At 40.8% G+C, this 19,862-nt stretch overlaps 2 protein-coding genes across 2 annotated transcripts in view; both read left to right on the top strand.

Moving 5' to 3' along the window:
• The first annotated feature begins 542 nt into the window (after positions 1-542).
• rrad (Ras-related associated with diabetes) lies at positions 543-3,643 on the top strand. Its single transcript, XM_069658785.1, has 5 exons — positions 543-614; positions 877-1,267; positions 1,930-2,003; positions 2,117-2,321; positions 2,721-3,643. Exons 2-5 carry the CDS (start codon positions 895-897, stop codon positions 2,996-2,998), a joined length of 930 nt encoding a protein of 309 aa, XP_069514886.1. The 5' UTR covers positions 543-614; positions 877-894; the 3' UTR covers positions 2,999-3,643.
• A 702-nt stretch (positions 3,644-4,345) lies between these two features.
• Positions 4,346-19,862, top strand: part of cdh16 (cadherin 16, KSP-cadherin) — a 31,505-nt gene continuing 15,988 nt past the window's right edge. Inside the window, exons 1-8 of the mRNA XM_069657874.1 lie at positions 4,346-4,390; positions 4,478-4,579; positions 8,192-8,326; positions 8,511-8,640; positions 10,239-10,397; positions 12,082-12,278; positions 17,954-18,079; positions 19,385-19,535. Of these exons, the coding sequence (XP_069513975.1) occupies positions 4,346-4,390; positions 4,478-4,579; positions 8,192-8,326; positions 8,511-8,640; positions 10,239-10,397; positions 12,082-12,278; positions 17,954-18,079; positions 19,385-19,535 (1,045 nt within the window). The remainder of the gene's footprint in view (positions 4,391-4,477; positions 4,580-8,191; positions 8,327-8,510; positions 8,641-10,238; positions 10,398-12,081; positions 12,279-17,953; positions 18,080-19,384; positions 19,536-19,862) is intronic.

Here is a 19,862-nt window from a genome sequence, read left to right on the forward strand (position 1 = left end):
ATGCCAAATATTTTGCATGTATTGCTTTTTCGTTTACCTATAACCATATGTATTCAGAACGTTGGCAACTCCCTCACATTAGTTCCGCATCTAGTATGATTTAGCAATGACCTCCACTCAGCCTTGAACAGTTCATTTTTTTGCAAGGCAATCGATCATATTTCCATAACAGCATCCCTCTCGCCTTTGCTTAACGCCCTAATTCACCTCTTGCATCATGCGGATGCCCTTCTCCCGTCTCTAAATATATCTAATAAATTCATATTAAATATTGATATCACTCTTGCTTTAAGTGGGCTTTCCCTCTTTAAGGATTCATCTCTGGCCGCCCCTTCAGAGGTGAGCTCCCCATTTGGCGAAGCGGAAGGGAGATTCCTCAGCCTTTCCAGTCATACACCCCCTCCTCTGTGTGATGTTACCCTTACGCACCACTATTAGAAGCGGAGACGTGATTCTCCGGGGCGAATCCCTGCCGACGTCACTTACCAGTTCCATATAAATGGGCCGAGCAGCGACTCTGGTCAGACTTGAGCAAACGCGCTATTTCGGCTACAACAACTCTTCAAACTGAGGATTATTGGATTGCCTTCGTTGGATTTAACAGCCAGAACCGAGTAAGTGTCTTTTATACTAAGGAGACTTTAAGTTTTTATCCTATTTTTATCATTTGGACAAGTTATCGACATTTCAGGAAAATAATTGTATCTTATTTGTCATGCATGCTGCTGTTTTGCCTTTGCAGAATGATTCACATTTACATACAATTGTGTCATTATTTCAAACTGCATCTTTAAAGACTTTATAGCTACTTTTGTCCTAAAAGTAATTTAACATAAAGATCACAAATTCACTTACGCATGTCACATCTATCCACAGATCCTCTGTATAAGCACAATGACTTTGAACAAGGGTGACAAATTGCGGAACATGGACAAGAGGAGAGGAAGCATGCCGTTCCCAATGAATCTACCAAACCTACACCGGAGAAGCATGCCCGTGGACGACCGGGACCTGCGCGCCACGATGCCACAGACGGGTCAAACGGACGAGCTGTCCAACCTCCTGCGCTGCACTTCCTACTCCCCGACCGAGCAGCACCGAGGCAGCTGCGCGTCAGACTCCTCTGACTCCGTGATCTCCACCGGCAGCGAGGCGGAGTCCCAGGTGTACAAGGTGGTTCTCCTCGGGGAGCACGGAGTCGGCAAGTCCAGCCTGGCGCGCGTCTTTGGAGGAGTTGAGGATGCTGGTCACGACTGCGATGAACCAGGTAAATGGTGATGCTGAGGAGGATGAGTCATCAACCCTGGCAACCCACATACACACTCAATGTATTCAGTGTCTATGAAGATGCATGTGATAATTAGGAATGTCAAAGGTTATTCTACTTATCTTAAACTGCACATCATTTATTATACAACCAATATTTAGACAAAGTTCAGTGACAAAGTGTGGTTCTAAAATATCAGCCAGATCTTACCCTTAACCTTTAAAAACAAGATTTTTAAGATTAACAGAAAAGCCATATGAAGCTGTATTAGCTCTAATCCAGAGTAGTTTTTTATCTTTGAGGACTGATAGAGTCCCGCTGATGGAATAGAAAAACAAACAGTGTTCTTATCTCTGCACGCAGGAGGGTACAAGCATTGATTATTGCTATTTCCATCTGCGGCGAGGCACCGGCCCTGCTCTCTGTAGTACAGCTGTCAGGGAAACATACAGTAGCATAATGTGAAGGGAAAATATAAAAGGCCAGTGAAAGCTGGATCACAGGCTTGTGATTAACTTTCTGCATCAGTGTGTAGACTACAAAAGACAAATATCAGCGTGAGGAAAAGCAGCAACTCCCTAACAAAAAACACAACTGCTCAGATAAGAGATGCTTTGCTCCTTCTGTCAGAGTGTAACATAATCTTCTTTTCTTTCCTTCAGGAAACACTTACGACAGGTGCATCCTTGTGGACGAGGAAGAAGCCTCCATCATGTTGTATGACATCTGGGAACAGGTGAGACACACATCATTTATGCAACAGTTTACATTGATTCTGTAAATGATATTAGTCAAATATGGGATCAGATATGTTTGATGCTAAAGGTGGAATCTGCTTCTCTCCTGCAGGATAACAGCCAGTGGCTGAAGGAGCAGTGCATGAGGATGGGAGATGCCTACATCATTGTGTATTCAGTGACAGACAAGTCGAGCTTCGAGAAGGCGTCAGAGCTGCGGATTCAGCTGCGCCGGGCCAGGCAGTCAGAGAACATTCCCATAATCCTTGTGGGCAACAAGAGTGACCTGGTGCGGTCCAGAGAGGTGTCCGTAGATGGTAAGTCAGTTTGAGTAACTAACTTTACTAATGTATGTTCTAAGCTCAGAGGCAGTGGGTTATTACGTTTGGGTACTTCAGAGTCTTAGAATTCTAATTTGCAGCCTGAAAGCAAATCTTGAGACATTTCATGATCAAACCTGACAGAACGAGTTCGGCTTGACCGGCTTTGCTAGGGTCAGGCCACATTTCCCACTTGACTGCTCAGGCTCAGGAAGCAGCCTAAATTTAAAATCCACTGCAAACTAAAGCTCTGACAAAGATTTAAAACTATTATCGTTTAATTCATGCTAGCTACAGTTACCAATTCCAGTTTTTAGCCTTAATAGACTTAATGTCTCTTAATCTACATCTTCCCAATGTACTAATCTTCCTTTCTCCATGTTTTCTTGATTGCAGAAGGAAGTGCCTGCGCAGTGGTGTTTGACTGCAAGTTCATTGAGACATCTGCCTCCCTTCATCACAACGTGCAGGATCTATTCGAGGGCATCGTCAGACAGATCCGCTTGAGGAAAGACAGCAAGGAGGAGAACGCACGACGCATGGCCAACTGCAGGCGCAGGGAGAGCATCGGCAAGAAGGCTAAGCGGTTTCTGGGCCGCATGGTCGCACGCAAGAACAAGAAGATGGCTTTCAGGCAGAAATCAAAGTCCTGCCACGACCTGACGGTTCTCTGAGGATCAGAATGGGACAGATGGACATTTTTTTCTTTGGCCTCTGAAGACCAAACGCTGTGTGTGTTTTAACACTAACCCTAAAGGACTAATAGAGATGTACAGGAATATATTTTTATTTTTTAGACACCTACCAAAAGCAAAGAGAGGACTTGATAAGAAATGTATCATGATCATGGTGATAACCTGCATGAAGCTTTGCAATCATATTTTTTTTTGTCTGCCTTAAACATGTCGCTGTCATAAAATGATCAGTTTGTACGAAAAAATCCACAAAGGCTTGTTTTATCTATTGAGTTGCAAAGATTGCCTCGTTGTCGGGTTATTGTTGCTCCTTTATTGAAGGAGTTCGATGTATATAGTGTAACGTGAATGATGCCGAATGCAACATACATCTCATTATCCTAAAAGACACAGTATTAGGTCATCTGGAGTCATGTTTTTACTTGAAGCGTGGTACGCAGGTTCGTGCCTCAGCCAAGTTACTGAGGACGTCAAAGAGAAGAGAAACTTCTGTAGTTCTCTGTTGTTCCATAACACTGAATCAGGTTGTGAATGTATGGGTAAAGCAATAAGTTATTTCAGTCTTGTGAACCTTGACATTATTTGGAAATTCTTTGTTTACGTTGATTTCCTTTTTCAATAAAATATAAAATCAAACATACAATCTAAAGTCTGTCATTTCTTTACGAAATCAAAGTGTTCAGCAGAAAAAGAAAAAGTCGATGTCCTTCAGGCGATTTACATCCACGTGAATATTCATGTGGTGGTATCAGTGGAATGGATCCCCACTAGCCATTGGTTTTACAGGAAGGAAACAAGGTAGTTAAGCATGTCTATCTGAAGGTGTTAACCATTAATCCACGAAGGAGTACAAGTACGCAATTTTTCCACCCAATTTAAACTCCTCTCACACCTCTCAGAGCGAGCACACACATCATTTGGAGAAGGTAAGGAACAAAATGTTTTGTTTCAAATGGAAGTCGAATTTTATCCCTTTTGCTGCTTAATTGACCTTATTTTCAGCATCTTTTATCACTTCATCATGTGCTGTTATTTACTGACAGTATATCCAAAGTTTGTTATACTTTAACGCCTTGAGTAGAGTTCTTTACACTGCGCTGTGATTTGGTACTGCTAAAGCTGCAGCTGTTGCAGACGTTCCTTTAAACGACTTTCTAGCTGGTAATGCTTTTAGATACAGCCTGTCGCACATGTTAAACTGTGAAATCTGCTTGTATGAAAGAATTCCACGGTGGTGAATCAGTAACAAGGCAGAAATTGTGTTGATTGTTGGGCAGAGGCCATGTGGTCTGAAATGCTGTGAATATGCCACATTTACAGGGACTCATGGCTGACAGAAGAGATCAGACAATGCGGATTAAAGCTCTCATAGTAAGTGTTTGATCACTTTTAATTGTAAAACTTTATTCACTCTGCATCAAAGGTTGAACTAATTCACTCGTGATATCTTGTTTGCAGTTGGTGACACTTTACACATTTGCGCCTGCATGCTCTGGAGCAAATGTTAAAATTGGTGTCCCAGAAAACTACGACGGCATTTTCCCATGGTATCTCGCCAAGGTAAGGACTTTATATTTACCTGAAATCACCAAACAAATGCTCTTCTTGCACTCGTAGCCTTCTGATAAGAGGTTAGATGTGTTTTGTGCCTTTTTTCCAAAAACAACCACATGGTTTAGATCTGTGGTTCTCAACTGGAGGGTTAGGACGGATGTGTGCTTAAAATTTTTTTTTTGAAAATGCATTTCCTACGATGTGCAGGCAGTAGTAGTGTAGTTTATTCACACTCCATGTATCCACTGATTGGATAATCCCTGCTACAGTTACATTTACATTCTTGAAACTTGATGAGCCCTTCAGTAGTTGCATTTATGTTGTTCTTTTTTAGTTTATCTCTGTTTGGAAAACGGCTGCTAAGTGCAGAGGGAATATTTTCCTGTTATGCTGCTGGTCCTTATTGACCATTATACTGCTGTGTTTTGTGATGTTGACATCCTGTGGTGTTTTTTTTTAGAAATCTGGGTAGTGATTTGTCATTAAAGAGACGGTTGTGGGTCCTGAGGCGAGTTCAGTTGAGAACCACGGGATTACATACAATATTGAGTTTTATTCTTCTATGTACCTAAATGTAGGGATTCAGATGCTGCTTGATTGCAAACAAGCACAAATGACTGTTGTAAAGGTCTTTAAATACTGCTTATGAGTCATTATATAATTACATTTATTGGAGGAGACTTCTTCAGGGTTAAATACAGGTAAATAAAGGTCTCCTGCCACCCTTTTGCGCCTCTCGATCTCTAAGTGGTGAGCACTGCGTTGAAAAGACCATCATTGCTCTATAGGCGGAAAAGAAATGAAGGTATCGTAAGCCAAAGCAGCATCACTCTCTTTTTTTCTCCCCCGTTGCACTTGGGGCTGAGGCTGTATGAGCGTGCTGCCGTCATTCATCCAGCTTGTTCACAATGCTTTTCGGGCATCAGACCCATCCTCAGTCCAACTGGGTGCTTTGTTCACCCATGTCGCTCACACATCCTCTGGATTGAGCAGCAGCACGAGCATCTGGCGCTCTGATTGGTCGTCTTGTGACGTCATCACATCTTTTATGACACATCGTCATATTTTCAGTCTTTGTGTCGGACTGAGTGTCATTAACACTCTTCAAATAGCATGTTAATGGACAGAACGGAGGAGTTGGATAATAACAGCACTTTGTGTTGTAAATTGAAAGGACACAATAGTTGCAAGAACGAGATTTGTTCAAGGTAAAAGCTATTCATGATGGTCTGTTCATCACAGAGGGCTGCACTTGTCTGTTGTTCTATTTTAAGTGATTGAATCATCAGTTTAGCAAACCTTGTAAAGCACAACAGCACTGTTAAGGTTTCTACTCATCTTGTGGGTCTACCTTCGCAAACTACTCACTCAAACTGAAGACATTTGGATCATGGGATACTTTAACTTTAAGAGGATGAGCTATTATACAGGGTATAATAACACTGAGAGATTGTTAGGACATGTTGGTTGATCTCTTAATAATCCCACTGAAGATATACACCTTATATATATATGTGTATATAAATATATATACCACAAACTAGTCACATATATAGTTGAAATGTTAAACAACTCTTTTTTTTTTTTTTACCTAAAACAGCTGGCACTGTTTTTTTAGCAAATTAAATTCAATCTGCAGTAAATGGTGTATATTTTGGGGACTATTTTCAGCAGCGGATTAATAAACATTTAGTGTGCTGGCAAGTCTTTAAAGTATAGCTGAGACAGCATTTACAGAGTATGCTTTTTCTGAATCCAAAGGCAGGCAGGACAAAACGTGGGCAGCTTTTTTTAAACACTCGAACGAAGGCGTGTTTTTACAAAGTTATGTCTTCCTGTCGGGGAGATAGAGACTAAACCAATTGTATGCTCCAGTTGCTGAAGCAGTCCACTGTGAAATGCCTTCTGCATAATCTGGAGCTGTCACAGATAACAATTTCCTCAAAGAGAATAAATTCTAACCAATGGGCCAGTAACCACTGTGTTTTTGGGGGAACTGAACCAGGTTTGAGGTGGCTGTCTTTCTGTTGGACTGAGTGTCATTAACACTCTTCAAATAGCATGTTAACGGACATGTTTTTACAAAGTTATGTCTTCCTGTCTGGGAGACAGAGACTAAACCAATTGTAATGGAACCAGGTTTGATGTGGCATAAAACCAAGACATGCCATGATGTACCGCTAAATATTGATGATGTTTTGACTAGTGGATATCTTGAGAATAGTGGTTAAAGGTTGGTACAAGTTTTGCAAGCAGACGTTATGATTTGTTTTACAGAGGGAAAACATGATTGGATTTTATATAGGAATACAAAAAAGGGTTGTGTTATTGTGATATATTTACAAATAGGTGCACAACTGGGGCTGTCATCTTAAACTGACAATCTGACAAAAAAGTAACTGTGGGAGTTCACGTCCCAGTTTAACCAGACGTCTATGCTGGCTCCCTTTGTTGTAACTCTTGATTTTCCACGCTGACGGTCGCTTTCCTTTTTAGACTGTTTGCCTTCATCTGAGCGTCGAATTTGTTTCTTTTTCTTTGGATTTTCACTTATTTTTGAAGTTGTATCTGTAGTCATCGATCTTTTCTTTGTTTGTTCAGCCATAGTAGATTACTGTTTACTCGCAATGCTTGCAGAGACCGGAAATGCAGCCGCTTAGCTCCGCCTACCCCCTCTGACAGACCAACCACTGCTGGGTGATGGAAAACACGTCACTAACTGGGCGCCTCTTGTGATTTTTTTCCACGAATGTCGCCACAGACACCCAGACTGTAATTCTACTATATACTGCAAATGCAAAGGCTTTCATCAGTGGGCCATAAGCTCAATCACCATTGTGTTACCTCATTCAGCGATAGATAGTGACTTAACAGACATGTATTTACATGAAAATCTTAGAGATTATTACTTTTTAAAGCATTAAAAAGGCATTTTCATCAAAGCTCAACCTTAAAGCAGCAGGATGCAGGATGTTGAACTGCATGTAAATAAAGTGGCCATGTTCATAATAATTACAGAACGTGTCAGCCAGCTCGACAGTGTGGCTCCCTGATGTGTTTTTAATAGCTTTTAAACAACAAAAGAGTCTGTGGCCCAGAGGAACAAGCTATGTAACCTTGGCAACACATACAGTACTTGTTCTATCGATCGAGACATCATTGTTTTAGTCCTTTTCACTGGATTTATACACAGTAAGAAATATATGAAATATCACCTGTCTTATTCTTTAAGGCCTGTAGAAAACCCACAGATAAGTTGCAGCTAGTGTGATTGCAGTCAGCATTTGATATTTCACCTCAGAGGTTCATATTAATGTGACTTTTCATCAGGAAACCACAATATCAATTTTACTAAAATCATTATGTGTATCTCACCTCCCTTTCGTGTTATGTTGTTATCAAGCTTTATATGATGTAATTACTTAATGTTTAAGCATTTTCTCACCTCAAAACTCAGTCAGTCGTCCAGTGTAAAGGCATGTGAATATCCAACCACAGATGGCTGCCGTAACTCTCCTGCTGCTCCGGTCCTCCTACACTTCATTGTTTGTTTGTAAGGCTGGCTTTCAAACAGGAACACCAACTGATGTTTTATGTATTTTCTTCTGTTGTGTTCAGCTCCACGGCCTGCCGGGTAATTACAGTGACCTGGTGGTAACAGGCGATGATGAGGGGATATTTGGAGTCGACGCTCAGTTCCTGTATGCTCTGAAACCGCTGGACAGAGAGAAACAGCCGTCCTACTCTCTGCAGGTGACATAAAGCATGGTTTCCCGTCATATTATAGTAGAGATAGCAATCTCTTGTACACGTTTTTGCTAATGAATAGTTATCACAAATAATTCCCTGAAAGTTAGTACAATTTAAAAATAAGTCAGGCTAATTCTTACCTGTTCATCAGAGTGTGTTATACTTACAGTGTGTGTGTGTACTGCAGGTGTCCTTCAGATCATCAGTGCAACGTCAGAGCTTCACCGTCGAAGTGTGTGTCATCGACAAGAACGACAACGTGCCCGCTTTCATAGAGATGAGCATGAGAGGCAGCGTGCAGCTCGGCCTTCTCAAAAGTACGAGAACCTGTGAGGGGGGATGTGTCTGCGTTGCATAACATTTCAATTAATGACACAATGACATTATGGCAGCACTAGAAAAAAAAGGCTACAAAGTTACAAGGCTTAGCACCCACACTGGCGCACAATACTCAAAATGTATTTAATTTAAAGTCATTCATGTCATCTGTTTTTGGAAGACATGTACAGTTAATCCATTGCAGGTAAAACACGACATGAAAATTCCTTAATAGGTCATTCTGTGTTTGGTTTTTGTCTAAATAAATATCATCTGGCTTGAAGACAAGTACATAAAATTTGACTGCTTAAGTGCTCGCTTGTTGTGGTTAAAACACTAATTCATCATGTTTCCACGTGCCATATATCACTTAAGTCCGCGTACATCATTTGTAAACAGCACCTCGTCTTGTTTCCTATTTATTTTTAACTTCCCATTAGGGTCGCTTCCTGGGACCACCTCTCAAACTATACAATAATGATTTCAGTTATTTTTTTTATCATACCTTATGTTGTTGGGCATTTTGAATCTCTATCACCCTTTAGCGGGCTACACAGTGGTGCAATGGTTATCGCTGTCATCTCACAGCTCGAAGGTTCCTAGGTCGAATCCAGGTTCAGATGTAGTTGGCCCTTCTGTGTGGAGCCTGCAGATTCTCCCTCCCACAGTCCAAAGTCACGCTCATTAGGTTCATTGGCAATCTCGGATCCCATCGGCTATAGTCTGACGACGAGACACCTGTCAACATGTATATGAACGTGCATGTAGCCAGCGGTTAGCAATAAACAACTTCCTTTTCTGTGTGCTGCATTGTAAACAGAATTATTAACTTGTAATTAGCGGGTCTTACCTTCGCCGAAATGTCAACATCATGATGCAGATTAGTAAAAAGTAAAAATGAAGTTTGTCAGGTCTGTCCTCAAGAGTATAAGAAAGCTATTAAAATGCTGGTTTGTTGAACGGAGGTCTCGATCAGTTATGATGCATTCGAGGAAGTTGGGAAATCTGAACGACTATTGTGACGAAGCGTCAGGGAATTTATCTCAAGTGGAATTTTTGATCTAGAACAGATTGTTAGCTGTAAGCATGCAGATGTCTGTTTATAGAGAAGAAGAAGCTAAATCATCATCAGATAGCCGCTGATGAGAGCCTGGATGTCATTACGGCGCAATAAGTTTCACCTGCTTTTGCTCTCCACACTGACTGTTTTTCCTGCATATGCCGCAGCCTGCTGATACGTGATTGGTCAATATTACTCGGACTACAAGCGTAGTACAAACGGAAACCAGGAAACTTAGGTTCATTGGTGACTCTAAATTGCCAATAGGTGTGAAAGTGAACTTGAAAGGTTGTCTGCCTCTATGTTTCAGCACTGTGATTGACTGGCGATCAGTCCAGGTTGTACCCTGCCTCTTGCACAATGACAGCTGGGATCGGCTCCAGCCCCCTATGACCCTGAGAAGGATAAGCAGTATAGATAATGGGTGGATCAACTTTAACTATTTGAAAAGTGAATGTGCTTTGACTTTTTTGTGGGGAGAGATATCTTTGACTCAGAAGTTGACTTTTTCGACTATGCACCGCCTGTGTCTTTCAGGGATCCCTTTCATGCAGGTGGAGGCTCTGGATCGTGATGACCGCAACACTGCCCATGCTGAGCTGCGGTTCAGCCTCATGGAACAGACTCCCAGGATCCCCTCCAGCCAAATGTTCTTCATCGACTCCATCACGGGAGAGGTTTCCCTCACTGAGGAAGGTCAGTCCCAACTGGTCTCTGTGGGGAAAGTTAATCTGATAGTTTGTTTGTCCCCAAAGGGAGGTTTGTTCACAATACAGGCTCAGCCTCAGGACCTCCGACACAAGAAAACAAGCTTTGTTGAACAAACAAGTTTGAACAAGCTACGTATTTATGGAACCACCAGGCTTGCTATCATTTCCAGTTAGCTTTCACAAACATTGCCACAAATAACAAATAGACACCATTAGCCTTTTAAAGATAAAATGATACCAGTCAGTCAGAAACAAGAAATAGCAGGACAGAAATTCCCAAGTCATGTTTGTGAAGGCTTAGAATAACCTTTGCCATTACGTAGTTTGTCTTCCAGAGAGGCTGGAGAGTTTATTATTCTAAAGTTTGTTGGTCACATAGCTTAAAAAACAAATTGAATGGATTCTAATCAAAAATGCTGTTGGAATGTTTATGCAAAACAAAAATGTATATCAGTGCATATCTCATCAGCAATTTCCCCTAAATTCTCACATTTTATTATGGGAATTTCCACTAAAATCAAGTTATAATAAGATATACTTCATGTAGTTCTTAAAATAGGGTCATAGGAAATAGGAGAAATACTTTATTTCATGAAAATTTAAAAGGTTCACGGTAACACTGAGCTTGGACCCCCCTGTGCCCCCCCTCACGAACAAAGACTCTACAATAATGATAAAATGATCGCTGAAACAAATACCGATTATCGTATTTTTTTTTTTGTGCACTATCACTTTTTATAGTGAACTAAAGATTTTGAAAGCTTGAACACTGTCTTTACTGTCTTACTCGCAACACTTGCAGAGACCGGAAAAGCAGCCGCTTAGCTCCGCCTACCCTCTCTGACAGACCAACCACTGCTGGGTGATGGAAAACGCGTCACTAACTGGGCGCTGCTTGTGGTTTTTTCTGCCAATGTCGCCACAGACACCCAGTCCATAATAACACTATATACTGCAAATGCAAAGGCTTTCATCAGTGGGCCATAGGCTCAAACACCCTTGTGTTACCTCATTCAGCGATAGATAGTGACTTAACAGACATTTATTTAAATGAAAGTCTTTGAGATTATATTTTTAACATTCAGATAAAACACAAATAAGTGTTAAGGCATAGTCATAAAATAATGCAGTTGACCGATGGGGCTTCTTTAAGGCAAGCATTCCCTGGATGCAGTAGAGTCCTGTATGCTGGGTCTATTTTCTGCAGCTCTGGTATTGCCCTTTGTTGCAGCTCAGCAGGAGCCGGATGACTTTCACGCTTGCCGGTCACTTTTCTGCCCACACTGCTGCTGCTGTTTCCACAAAGCCACATCGGAGCAGTGAAAATTGACAATAACCTCCTTGATTTTCTACTTTATTTTCAGACCAGCTGTAACCGATGGTTATGATTACCTTTCCAGAGGGCTGTTTGTGTTTTTCTTTTACATTTTAGCAAGAAATAATGATAAATGAGGCCTTCAGATGCCTTAGAAAGTAGGGACATGTTCAGTTTAGAAGACAGCGTTTGTAATGTTGCAGTTGTCTGAGGGAAGATATAGTCTGTGTCTCTTTAAATGTGTTATTTTACTTTGGTACATGCACATAAACAATATCATGTCATTACACACAGTACAATATATAAGGTAGATTTGAATTATGAAAGAAACATTTTGAAGTACTGTGATCTGCAGGAGCCTCCACTCTGGACCCAGAGATGTGCGGCCGTTACAAGCTCTCAGTGATGGTGAAGGACATGGCGGGGAAGGCAAACGCTTTCTTCACCTCCGGCATCGTGACCGTAGAGGTAACTGGAAACACCTGGGCATCGCCCGACCCGGTGAGACTTCAGGAGAACCTCCCAGGCCCATACCCCATCCCCATCTCACAGGTGAGGCAGCAAAACACTCCGAAACACTTTCACACCAGTCCACCTCTTCAGCACACAAAGTACACATTGAAACACTTTTACTGATTGGATTTTCACCGTTAATCACGCAAACAACTCTGAAGTGCTGACTGTGTTGTTAATGCAGTTCCAGCTGTCAACTATCGTATTACAATAAAACAAACTGTCAATAGCCTGGACAGTGTAAAGTGGCATCATGTTGCCAGCTGCTGTTTTTAGTGCCTCTTGGGTCGGTCTAAGTGACCAAATCCTGCATTATTGATGCTGTTCAAATGCCATGGATCCTTTCAGGCTACCTCCTGACTGAGTCACTTTAACTCCTGTAATCACTCTCTCTCTCTCTCCCACCTACCCACCAACCCACCAACCACCACCACTAAGGGAGGTATTTTACAAACTAACCGCTCAAAGGCAAAATCCACCCACAAATAGACTTCACATATGTTATCGGAATCATTTTGTACAAGCCAGTATGAATCATTTTATAGCTGAAATTTCAAAAGTTGAGGATTTAGCCCCATTTTCAGATCTTAAGCTTGAAATTCTGTATTCAACTTAAATTTAGGACATGGTCTCTCCCTTAAATAATAACCCCTCAGAGTCCGTAACTCTTTCCCAATCTAAATTTATTCATACCCAGTGGTGGATTAAGTACACAACTTCAAAGTATAGATACTCCTGGTCAAATATTACTCCAATACAAGTGAATGTTGCTCAGTCAAATAACTTGAGTTTAATTACTGAAGTACTTGCTTTTATAAATACTGTAGTATTCAAACTTCTTTTTTTTTTTAATCTCAAAACGTATTTTCGCAAAGCATGAGTGCTGTCAAAAATACATGTGTGTACATTCTGTTACGTTATGTTTATTAAGAAAACATAATTAACGTTTTTAAACTCACATGCTGCAGATTTCCAGATTTGCAGCTCCGAAATAATAGGCAGTGATTAAGTTTGTGTGCGTTAAACAGAGCCAACATTAAAAACGATACGACTCATTCTTCATTTCAAAAACCTCAAACATGGGCTGAAGACATGACCATGGGTGCTCAGGTGGAGAATCATCAAACCTCTGCCGTAGCCATCAATACCACCACTAAATGAACTGCCTGATCTGAGTGACGTTTGCTCTACCATTAGGACGTGCGAGGTACAGGTACGACAAGCTGACTTCAGAGCAAAAGTAGCGAGTAACAAGAACATTCATAGAAATATAGTGGAGTCAAAAGTAATATGTTTCCCCAAACAATAATAATCAAATAAAGTACCGATACTCAAAAAAAGTACTTAAGTACAGCACTCCAGAAAATGTACTTCGTTACTGTCCACCCCTGTTCATAACACACATTGAAAAACAAACAAAAAGGTTGGCCAAAGTGCTGTTCACTCAAACATAAAAAACATACAAACAACACAATAAAACACTAAAACCCATATAACACATTTAACAGGACCATAATATAGTAAAAAGACCAATAGGAAAGGAAGAGGATTTAAAAAAAAAAAAAGCAACTCTCATGCAGAGCAAAAGCCAAGTGCGTTTTAAGGTTTGATTTAAACACAGGCAATGTGCCGGACAGCCGAACACGTGGAGGCAGAGCGCTCTAGAGCTTTGGAGCTGCGGCTGAAAAGGCTCGGTCACCCCTGAGCTTCAACTGTGACCTTGGGACAGCCAGAAGCAACTGGTCTGTAGATCAGAGTGTCTTTGATAACAGATGTGGTTTTAAAAGGTCTGAGAGATAGACTGGAGCTAGTGATTTATAAGTTAAAAATAAACTCTCAGAATCAATCCTAGATCGCACAGGGAGTCAGTGGAGGGAAGCCAAGCAGAGGAGATGTGCTCACGTTTACCAGTTAAAGCTTCAAAAAATCTCCCCTGGTGATATCTGATCATCAGTCAAGGCAAGGAGTTAACACTATACTGTCCTTTATATTTACAGAGCTTAATATAGACTCACTTTTAAAGTTACCCTCAGGCTCCTCTAACATATCACCGTGTCTGTCCTCGGTATTGTCTAACCTTTTGGTCGGTTTAATATTAGCTTTATCAGCTACGTGTCTATAAATAACTCTAAAGCCCTCAGAGGTTTTGTAACACATGGAAAAAAAAACAGCTAGCAGTGGCAGTTATCCTTAGTGAGGACGTTTTACAAATGTAAGCCCGCACGGCAAAAAAAAAAAAAACTTTATTCATTCACTACTGAGAAGAGTGGGGGAAAAAGAGGCTTGTTTGTAAAGAGACCTCTGATGCTGTATTGAATGCATTGTGCAGGTTCTGCGAGTCGATGCAGCCGGTAGGTACATCACAATACCTCCCCCTCCTCCTGATTTCTCCCACCTCCCCCTCACTCGCCCTCAGCCTCTCATCTCTCCTGTTCTAACAGCCACGTCCACCCACTGAAAACGTGTGGATTCACAAGTGTAGGCACATTTGATTTTTTTATTCATAAGGCCACTTTAAATCTACATTCAAATCCACCTTTCTGTCTTAGCTTTAATACCTAATAAGCAATGCAATAATATGCAGCTTGATGACCTTGAAAAGATAATTAATATTCATCAATTTAATACTAACCAATAGCATCTGTGCATGTATATGTAAATGAGGTAATGTGAAAATATTTTGCTGAACAGATTGCCTCAGTGTATCTGCTCCGATTTCTAATGGAAAATGTGTGAAGAGGGTGAGAAATGAAGCAGCCATTGTTCCATCACTGAGCCGTCGTCATGAAAACCCTTTAGTTACAGTGTCCCATTTGTCCCCATCCAGAATTTAAATCACACACAACTGGATTGGGATAACATGGAGGTGTACTTGGGGGAAGCCTCATTTCGCCCACGCTGAGTAGATATACTGCTGTGCTCAGTAGGCGGTGGGACTAACCGCTGCTATGACACATACAGAGATAGTCATGTTCGACAGCCCACTCTATGGATCCCACCTCCCCTACTGTCTCAGATAAATGGAGCAGTCATGTCCATATCCACTCATCTGTAAAAAATGTTGTCTTCTACTTGTGCCTACATCCTCCGTTACGTGACAGCGTTTTGGCAGAAGCTGAAATCAATCTGCTTCTTGATGCATTTCCAACTCTGTGTAAAAGTCACTTATAAAACTTACTCGGGTGTTGTGATCAATTTGACAGACTCCGCAATCAGATCAAAACAAGCTCTTTGCTGTAATCTAAAAAATGAAATCCAGGCATTTGTTATCAGAGCGTGTACGTCACCGGCGCTGTGAAGGTTAATTTCAATCTGTTATCTATTGTATGTTTCTGATTGCCTGCCTAAAACTTTGATTATGTAATGCAATCAGGAAAACTACTTGAACTCTGTAATGCAATCTATTGAGACTTTAGAGTGGAGGCGAGGCCTCAGCGCCTGTGAATGAATCAGTCGAGGCTCTTAACTGCATTGAATCATCAGTTGTTTTCAGTTAAATGTAATCTGATTATTTGTTGCAGAGTTAGTTTGAGCCGTCCTAGACCTTGGTCATGACCTCATAAACAGTGTTCAGTACTATGAATGACACTTGTATCAATGTGGTACCTCAGCTAACATTAGTCATTGGATGTGATCTCATTTGGGAGTGAATCACACCAACATTTGAGCTGCTAAGATCCAAATGTATGTCAACAGTTGGTCACAAGGCTAAGTGTAATGGAAGAGTCACTCATTGTGAAAAAATTCTTAGAAAATAGAGCCAATTACAATGTTGGTGTCATTAAACATAGATTTTAATAAGGAGAAAATGGGGGCATAGAGGAAGATTTTCATCTGCTAAGAGGTTAGCATGCTCTGGATTCAGTGTCTGATAAGGAGAGATAGCTAGGCTAACACTGGTTACTGATGAGCATTGAGGCTGCTCAGCCAATGCTCGGTCTTTAAATTTATGTTAGCATTAGCTGAAACAGAGATATGATTTTATAATCAAGGGTGTGATTTTTTTAATTATAACAGCAGGTCATAAAGCTATTTCAGTTGAAGTTGGTAATGCTTGAAGGCTAAAGACTGTGTTAACGTTAGTCAGACTAGTGATGCGTTTTCGCTGTTCGTTAGATTAAGTTTATCAAAGATGCTAACATAACACTCGGAACAACACCGCCTTCAATGTCGCCTATCGTAAAAAGTGACATTGAAGGCTGAAATTTTGCACAGGAAGTTCCAACTTTCATAAAACATTATCTCTACTAGTTGACGAACCAGATGTTACTGTCTTTGTTAGCTCGATGTTGCTGTGTTTCTGTCTATTGTCTTCAAAACTTGCAAAGGTGCTTACTTTCAGGGAGCCTTTTAGCTTCTTTCAGCTTAAAGTTACCAGAAACGTTACTATATTAGATCACTCTTACTATTACTATTGCTATTACACTATAATATAAACAGTGATTTCAGCAAAACAGCTCTAAAAGTAGGCTACACTGTATGCTAGGTCTACCTGCCCAGCACCAAACATCAAGTTAGCAACTAGCTGGTGAGGACAGTGTAACATTTAGCAGCTAAAGAGCCTGAGACATCAGAGAGTGTTGATGGAGACCAAACATAGCCGATAAATTCTGGAATAAAAAGTGACTCCAAAAAATGCTAATGCTGCTCTGTGTCTGCTAGATCTATAAACGAGCAACTGTTGGCTAACTTTTTAGCTAGGCTATCTCATCTTTTAAGATGATACTATAATGTTTGCGTCTTGTTAACCCCGTCCCCCAGTGGCCTAAAATTCAGTTATTGCAGGTTTAATGTTTTACACCCCAAACAAGACAGCTTCTCTTTGTTTCTGTCTCTCTAATACTTTCTTTTCCGTCTTCAGACTGTACTAACAATAAAAATACCTCCCACAAAGGTATTACAGTACGGCCCACCATTTTTGATAATGACTATACTATCTCAGCTCCGATAATTTAGTAGTTCTCTATTTCTGCAAATGATTAGTCTTAGAGGAAAGCACACAGTCGTGAGGCACTATTTATGTAGCTAAAACATAAGCGATCAGGGGATACAGAACGTGCTCTGCTAACTTAAAGCACTGACAGAGGCAAAACAGATGACTTCATAGATGTTTTGTATAGAACGTTATAGCAGCCGGTGATCATTAATCAGTTTTTTAAACATATCTCTTTTAAAAGTTCTAAGGTCTAGAAGCTCACCATAACTTTGAAAGCCAGCCAGCTGTGTGAAGTCGCTTTGTATATACAAAAGAGTAGTGTTTGGGTAGCCATCTCCAAAACAAGGGAGGAGTGTGTGACAGTGAGTTGAGGAGATACACATGCCCTGGGTGCACATCAGCTCTACTGCGGCAGGGCCCCTCTCCTTGTTGGGTGCTGTTTGATGACTAGGGCCCTTTCAGCCCCACTGCACAGCCCTCTGTCAAGGGCTGTAAAGCAGAGTGGAAAATCCCCTTCAGCCTGCAGAGTTACTTTTGGCTGTGCGCTCTGTTCCACATCACTGTCACTGCATTCGGTCGGCTCCTTATCATGTAAATAAATAGTCGAAGCTTTGTACTTATTCGTCATCCAGGCCTTGCTGAAAACATCTTTAGGTTTATGCTGCAAGATACGTTTTATTGCAAAAACAGGACAAGGGTATTAAGGCGTCAACATTCACATGTATACGTATTCGATTTTGTATTAAGAAAACCTTTTGTGTGTGTGTGTGTGTTTTAGGTCAAATGGAGTGGAAGTCAGGCAGAGTACAGTCTGGAGGGGGAGTTTCCTGAGATGCTCTTCACAATCAGCAGAGAAGGCGTCATTTATCTCAACGCCCCTCTGGACAGAGAGACACAAGACCAGGTCTGTATAACTGCAGGCTAAACAGCCCCAGCACCCAATAACAAATGTCAGTTTATAATAACTGCTTTAAGTGTGTAAACATTAGGACTGTAGGTGCTAAATTGTGTCTTCATGAAAGACAGAAGCATTTATTTCTTTGTCTGGACTCTTGTTATATTGTTTGTTTCACACGTGACAATAAAGCAAGGTGTCCATTTAAAGTTTGCTCTGATTTAAAAAGCTTATTTTTTATACTTGTTCCAATAAGATCATCTCTATTAGAATATAATGAATCACGTGTTATTTTTACTGTGTTTCATTCACTTTCTGATTATTTTGAGCTACTTGTATGACAGTTTGTAATGCTCATTTCAAAGGATATTTTTCTTTAAATTGATTTAAAACAGGGATAATTAAAGGATGAACCCAAAACCTGAAAAGCGCACCGGCAGTGAACATATCCTGCATTTGGTGCAATGTAGTTATTGCAATATGAGAAGGATTCTGAAGGAAAAAGCTTAATTTCAGATCATGTTCACTTTAGGCTTATAAAAGAATCATTATATATATTTGTGGTTTAGATTACAAGTGAACAACTTACAACTTAGGCTCCTGAGAGTTTTGTACGGCTCACTGAACGGAACATTCTAGCACAAATGCTCAAGTGGCCGAAGAATGGCACAGAAAGACTGAGCTACATCACTCGATATGATTAAACATGCCGCTTGAATTTAGCCCTGTATTCCTTATGAAGTGACCATTAAATGTAAAATGCCTTATCAAGCAGCGGTTCAGTGGTTTTAGTTTAGTCTGTAGCTGACATGAACAGGAGACACGATAAGGTTAATTCAACTTCATATGTCTACTACAACACTTAACAGGAAGTAGTTTTGAACAGTAAATAACATCAAGTGAAGTAAAGAGCGCACGGCACAGAGCTTTTTACTGTTTTGCTTCACCTAATGTAGATCCACACTTACCATCACTTCCAAAATGATTGATGGAGCTGTATTCTGACAGGAGATGCTTGGTATTAAGTAACACTTTAAGCTTTGTGCCTCCACCTGCTTGAGGTGCAGAAAGATAGCATTAAAGATGCCACACTTACCGTACATCCAATTTGTTTGTAAGCTCACTCGTATTGTAGAATCATATCCCATCATGCACTTGGTAGGGGAACACCCTGCTCTGGTAAGTAGTCTACCTGTCTATTGTAGCGTCGGTTTATCCTTTTTATTGCCTGCTTTAATATGGCACAAGTAAATCACTGTTTTTTTCCTAAATACTCTTGAGGCAAATATGTCGTTTTTGTCTTTGTTTTCTCAGTTCCAGATCAGCATTGTGGTCGAGCGTCCAGATGGCAGAGAAATTGCAAAGCCTGTGGAGTTGAGGGTGATGGTAGGCGACGCCAATGACAACAGACCCACCTTTCCACAGGCACAGTATCATACTGTGGTCAAGGAGCTGGCTGCTCGAGGTAAATAACACCCAAAGCTAGATAACTAGCTTTTTTTTTTAATATGGAGTGAACTGCCCTGAAATTTCTGTGTATAGTAATGTTTTTCTTTATAAACCTAGACTAACCCTTTATATTTTTAACGACTGGTATAATTAGGGATACTCAGAAAACAAGTCAATGAGACTTTAATACTTTGTTTCATTTACACAAAAATGGGAATTTTCCCAATAAGACAGAGCCAACACAAGCTGGAAGTCCCTGCAGTGATGAAAGGCCTGCGTCTGCCAGGTCCCTTTTGTGAGAGCAGACTGGGATTTTTGCCAGGACACGAGGGGGAAAGCACCC

The sequence above is a fragment of the Semicossyphus pulcher genome, unplaced genomic scaffold (assembly GCF_022749685.1).
Source record: "Semicossyphus pulcher isolate SPU_LCO1_2020_fin unplaced genomic scaffold, fSemPul1.0.p SCAF_1, whole genome shotgun sequence".
Classification (NCBI taxonomy): Eukaryota; Metazoa; Chordata; class Actinopteri; order Labriformes; family Labridae; genus Semicossyphus; species Semicossyphus pulcher.